Source organism: Purpureocillium lilacinum (assembly GCF_023168085.1).
Source record: "Purpureocillium lilacinum CBS 284.36 DNA, scaffold_7, whole genome shotgun sequence".
NCBI lineage: Eukaryota > Fungi > Ascomycota > Sordariomycetes > Hypocreales > Ophiocordycipitaceae > Purpureocillium > Purpureocillium lilacinum.
The window spans coordinates 1,117,015-1,123,014 of NW_027072117.1; the positions used below are offsets into that span (position 1 = coordinate 1,117,015).

General features: G+C 57.6%; 1 protein-coding gene across 1 annotated transcript; it reads right to left on the bottom strand.

The window, feature by feature from the left end:
- Positions 1–461: 461 nt before the first annotated feature.
- PLICBS_009236 (uncharacterized protein) lies at positions 462–4,164 on the bottom strand (the record flags this gene model as incomplete). The annotated part of the gene is made up of 2 exons (XM_018323760.2): positions 462–3,569; positions 3,634–4,164. 2 exons carry the CDS (start codon positions 4,162–4,164, stop codon positions 462–464), a joined length of 3,639 nt encoding a protein of 1,212 aa, XP_018176939.2.
- Between the last annotated feature and the right edge of the window lie 1,836 nt (positions 4,165–6,000).

Consider the following 6,000-nt stretch of genomic DNA (forward strand, 5'->3'; position numbering starts at 1 on the left):
CCCCCAACATCTAAATAGACTCGCTTCCAAAGCCGAACGCTGTCGAGCAGCTCATGTGCTGCCCTGGGTATAAGAATAACTTTATCTCAAGTCGGTTCGTGACAGCAGAATATTTCCCCCCGCATGTACGCGTGCTTGCGCGTCCGTCATTTTTGAGCAACCCATATACAGACCCTATATCCGAGGGCCAACGCCGATTCGTTCCCATGTCATTTGGCTTCTCGCCATGTACTAATGAGGCCCAGAATGCCTCGGCGTGACAACACATCGCAGTGTAAGAAAATGAAGGGAGAGAATAACAATCCGGGTATCAAATCGAAGGTAGGTACCGATTATGAATATGTGCACCAAAGAAAGGTAAGGTGAGGCTAGATGAGGTTGTATCCAGCGTCGAGAGGTGATAGTCAATCGCAGAAAGAGCCAAGGGGTTGTTGGGTATGGCAAGATAGCACCTATTCAGGCTATACGGGTGCTGGTGTAGCGGTTTGTCCGCTTCGGTCGCGGGACATCCAGCCAAACAAGTCGGTGCGAGAGCTGCCAACACCAGTTGAAACAGGTGTAGGCGGCTCGGCTTCGCGTCGCGAAGCGCTCTCGCGGGGTTCCAGGAGCAGGCTCTTGCGATAGTAAGTGACCTGGACGTTGCCTTGGTCACCTTCGCGCACACGCCGCACCTGAGCGGCCAGCCAGTCCTGCATGTCAGACACTTCCACCAGCCGATACGGGATTTGGAAACGTTGCAGCTCGCCAATGATTTTGGCAGTGCGACTGTGCTTGTCAAAGTTGACAACCGTCAAGCCGCCCGTGCTGTCCTCTTCCGACTGGGTGCCCAGGGACATCTGCTTCGTCGCGGGGTTGCCAATGTCCACAAAGGTGAGATCCGTGAGGTACATGCCGAGGAAGGGCAGGCAAGGAGGTACGTGATCGTGTAGTCGCGTCCGCAGAACTTTGTTGTTCTGAGATGGTTCCACGATCTCCTGCAGTGCGCGTAACACCTCCTTTCGCTTTGCAGAAATCGCGTCCCAGGTTTTGCGAAGGCGGCTGATCGTGCTGCTGTTCAGGCTGCAAATTATGGCCATGAGCCCGTCGTAGTTGTGCAGTTCGTGGCATTTATGGGCGATCTTGATCCACTGCTTGATGGCAGCGGCTCGCTTCTTGATCTCGGTGTACTGAAGGATGGTCTCTGCCACCAGATTCGACAAGTCCGTCGACAGCGCTGACATAGCCTTGACGTGTGGTGCATCTACACCACCGTTCTTCATCCACTGCGATGCAAGCAGCTCTTCCGGTTGGATGGAGCAGAAAATGCCCATCTGCCTCAGAGTGATCTGTCGTGCCAGCTCGAGAGGGTCAAAGTCGAGGATGGTTGGCATCCCACTGCCAATTTTGAAGGACGTAAGCAAATTCTGCTGGCTTTTTGAAATGATAGGCTGCGGCACGGGGCTATCAGCCGGGACAAATTGAGCAATGGACGTGCTCGTCTTTCCCATTGACGAGACAAGCCGCGGCACCAGAGACCCTTCTCCGGAGACACGCTTGGCCAGCTCGGACAGGCGGCGTCCCGCTGATGGCAGAACCGAAGCCAGCTTTCCTTCCGCAAAGGGAATCATGAGCTGTAGTGCGTCTCGATCAGTCTGCTCCTTCCAGTGGGATTCCAGCCAGCCTTTGAAAGCATTGTATACCCTCAAACGCACGGGGCCCGACATGTGAGGCGATTCTCCAACGTAATCGAAACGTTCGATGAGCGCTTCCGTCAACCTGACCGGTGAGCAAAACAGTCGGAATGTGAGGTAGAAAGTCGAGACAAAAGCCGCGTCTGGAGTCGACTCGTGAGTGGTGAGACGTTCGACCAGAGCCTGGAGCGATCCGCCAGTGACTTGACCTTCCTTATTGAACATGAGCTCGTGAGCGTATGTCCTCTCCATAAGTCTTGTTTCGACGTCATCCGCCTCTTCGGCCTGGGAGAAGCTGCCGGCCGTACTCAGCTCCGACATCGAGGGCTGGCTGCGAGGCACCAAGGTGTGATCCGGCGTCGTCGCTCGCGTCGACGTCTGCGACATCATGCTCGTTTCAGAGTCCCGGCTGAGGTAAGTGGTACTGCTGCCCGCGCTGGAGGCCGCCAAGGCGTCGAACCTCGAGGTATGGGCGTCCGACTCGATTGTTGTCGTGTCGGAACCATCGCGATCCAGAGGCTGCGGTGTTGTGGAAACCTCAGGGAGGGGCGGGAGAACAGGGCGAATAGACGAAACAGACGACGCGACGCTAGAAGCATTGTCCTCGTTGAGGGACGGGGGTCGAGAGGACACTGGGGAGTTGCTTTGACGACTGTGCGAGTCTGCGGGGATGGTGATTCTGGGTACTTGGGGAAGCGGCTTGTCGACGGCGGGTGCGATCGGCCGCTTTTGAGGCTGAACAGTCGATTCGGGGGTCTGGAACGATTCTGCAACGCTGCTCATATGGTCCGATCGATCCGTTACCGAGGGCGTTCTCGCCCGCTCGTCCACGACAATGTCCAAGATGCTCAGGTCTATCCCGAGCGTGTTCTCTTCCAGCTCGAACTCGAAGTCCCCCGCCCTCTCAATGGCGGCCTTGGCCTTGGCGACGCATTCTCCTGCGGCTTTCACGCAACCAGTGGCTGCCATGAGCAAAACCCCGTTGTCTTGTGGCAGGATTATGTCGGCCCCTTCAGTAGCGGCATTGGCCAAAATATCTCTGGCAGAGTGGACCAAGATCTGAATGCGCTCAAACATGGCATCTCGGACAATAGCGAGCGCCGCGGCACTAGAGCTGTTGTACTCGCAGACACCGTCGATGACTGCCAGTAATTCACCGCCCGATGTGGCAGATTGCTTGATCGCGAGTGCCAGTTCCGGTTGCGAGTGTGACTGCAAGTGCAGTCGCCCAATGAAAGATCCGAGGTGCGAGAGGAATTTGTCATGGCTGCGGTTGAGGCGCTCCGATACCAAATGTTGAGGCCTCGACAACGGGGATGGGCCGGCCAGCGAGACTCTGTGCGCCATACTTGTGGACAAACGGTTGACTTGTTGGAGACTTCCTTGAGACCATCGATTCTGTGCCGCCGTGCCTTGAGATCCGCCCAGAGACGACATGCGCCTGTTCCATGGATTGAGTGATGCAACGCTGGGTTCCGAAGTGGCGCTGCTGCCAACCACACTGTCGGCCGTTCCGCGGGAAGCCGTCTCGCTGCCATTGTTCAAACTTTGATCGTCGAAAGCCAAGCGCTCCGCAGGGGGTGTAGGTGGAATGTATGATTCCTCGGCGACAGTGGCCATGACAGTGACAGCTGCTGGTGCGCGAGCCCTCCGTTCGTCCTCGAGAACATCGAGAAACCGGACGCCTTTGGTGACAATCTTGAATGCCTTGAGTATCATCTCGTCAATGATGTCGTTGACATCCTGCGGTGGGTGGAGTGTCCCCTTTTGGCACTCCTGCGTTTTCTTCGCTGTCTTGACCAATGATGAGAGTTCTGAGAGCAATGATTTGCGACATCTCCTTAAACTGTCACTGCGCTGAATGATGGTCGATTCTCGGTTTAAGCAGTTTGTGCGTTCCTGAGCACATTGTCATTAGCAAAGACAATGAGCCCTTGTGGGGGAGAAGATAGCGCAAGCCTACCAAGAGAAACCGAACTCCAGCTATGACGCCCTTCATAAATTCTTGGTTCCTGAAGATCTCATTGTTTACTGATGCGCTACGTAGGAGGTCCCAAAAGTTGAGAAGCGCCTTCAGAAGGCTCCGCATATCCTCGGGCTCGTAGGCATCGCAGTAGTTAGTTGGCAGCCAGCCCCTGGCGCCGGTTGCCAAAAGAGTACCGTCCGCCCAACCATTGGTGTGTACAGAGTGTATAAGTACGACATCGCCTTCGTCCAGTGGCAGCGTGACGCTCGAGTCGGACAAGGCGTAGCCGGGGTGAAACGGGTAGAAGGCCCTAAGGAAATTGTGAAAGACGGGCGGGGCGAGAGGCTCCGGCGTCAGGTCCTCCTGGGAGCCGTTGGGTGTTTCCGGCGGAGTCATAGGGGTCTGTGAGTAGAGATTCGTCTGATGTTCTTGATGGCACAAGCCATTGGCACCGTCCTGTGGCTGCGACGCGGGTATCTCCAGCGGGGCCACGTGTAAAGCAGTTCGCGACGGTTGGTCGCTCAGCATTGCGCCTGTGGGAAGGTAGAGACGAGTGTCAAGATCATCTGGTCGAGGCCTCGCGGTCTAGCGTCGACGGCCCGTCCCAGAGCGACGGCCAGCCGCGCCCTGGTTCCAAAGTAAGTGCTTTGGTTATCCAAAGAGCGCAGTGGAGGAGCCCCAGGGGGGTTCCGTGACAGTTCGTTCTTTTTGAGGGGGGGTATGCTGGTGCTGGCGAGGACCCAGGGATGTGACAACGACGGCCGCGACCACCGAGGCGCAGGTCAACGCAGGTGGGCGCAACCAGCAGTTGTGAGATGTACGCGACGCTCGTGTGTCTGGAGGCGAGATTGGATGTTAGCAAGGCCGGAGCGCGACCTGGATGTTGTGGCAAGAGCCAATGACCCGTGTCTGGAATGCAGGCCAGAGGGGGACGGGGCGGGCGTGGCGAGGAATGCAGGGTGAACTAAGTACAAGAGAACTGCTGAGAGCGTGGACGACATGACAGCAGGACCTGAAGCAAGGGCAAACTGCTGGTGGGGGGGCTGCAGCTGAGCCGCAGGATCAAAGCACGCAAGGTGATTGACTTACACGCAGGCGCTTCGAGGTTCGAGGCCAGGCGGAGTCGAACGCGGGCGACGAAGCAGTTGTTACGAAAGGCGGACGAGGCGATGCGGAGAAAGCGGCAGGCCAGGATTGTGGGGGAGCTGCTTGTCGGTTTCCAAGCTCGATGCCGGGGTCGAAGGGCGAGAACGCTGCGACTGCGTTCAGGTCAAGGGGCACAGCCAGACGGGGCCGGTAAGACGAGGTGAGGCGAGGCGAGAAGGCAGGGCAGGCCGAGCAGGCAGGGGCGGGAAAGTATAAAGAGCGTTCGGTGTTTGGCGCCGCAACAACAGAGCAAGCTCTCTGGCAATGGCGCACAGTATCGTCGACGGCTATTCTGGGCCGAAAAACGCAAAGCCCCGACGGATGGGGAAAGTGAGTGCAATTGTAGAAAAGAGAGGGTATGGTATCGAGGCGCGCGCGCGAGAAAGAGAGAGGAGGAGGAGGAGGAGGAGGGAGATCCGGGACAGGAGGAGAGAACGGCGAGACAGCACCGGTCGAGGACAAGCGGGCTTGCTGGAGCACGGACAAGGGGAAGGGTGACGCTGTTGTCTTGTCGTTGTCTTTTTTGCGGGTCTGGGTGGTGGCCAGGTCGAGGGGCAATGTACGGAAGTACCCTGGCTTTGTACTCGAGGCAAGCAAGGCACGGCGCGGAGCACTCCACGGAGTACGGGGCAGGTACTCGTCGGTGTTGGCGCGGTCCGGCCACGGGCAAGGAAGGCACGCGCTGCAGTACCTCGCCTGTACTCCGTGAGGTACGCAAGGTACAGTACTGTACTGTACTGTTTGTACATCAACCTTGAACCTACACTCGGGTGTGCAGCCCCGGCCACAGAGGTGGGTGTCGTTGGTCGGGCGTCTGTCGTAATTGACGATTAGGGGTGCCGTGGGCGGTGACCTTGCCGGCGGCCAGCTTCCATTTGCCTGGCGCCGCCGCCGTCGATTAGGTAGATGCAAAGGTAAGGTAATATACCACGACGAGGATCCCCGAGGAATTGGGCATCATCGACCCCATTCGAACGAAGCACGCAGCAGCACCCGTGCCATGCCACACACGACGCCGACGGGATGGCGGCCATGCAAATACAAGTCTCTGCGGAGCAGCCAAGACTCCCTACCCTTCCTTGGGGCGACGAGAAAGACAGCCAACAGCCAGACGTCTTCCCGTCCTGGACGTGACCCTGAGTCCCTGACCATGTTGGAGGCACACGCCAACTTGGGAGTTAGCCAGTTCCTGCGGACTGCTGCTAACCTACAGGCAGG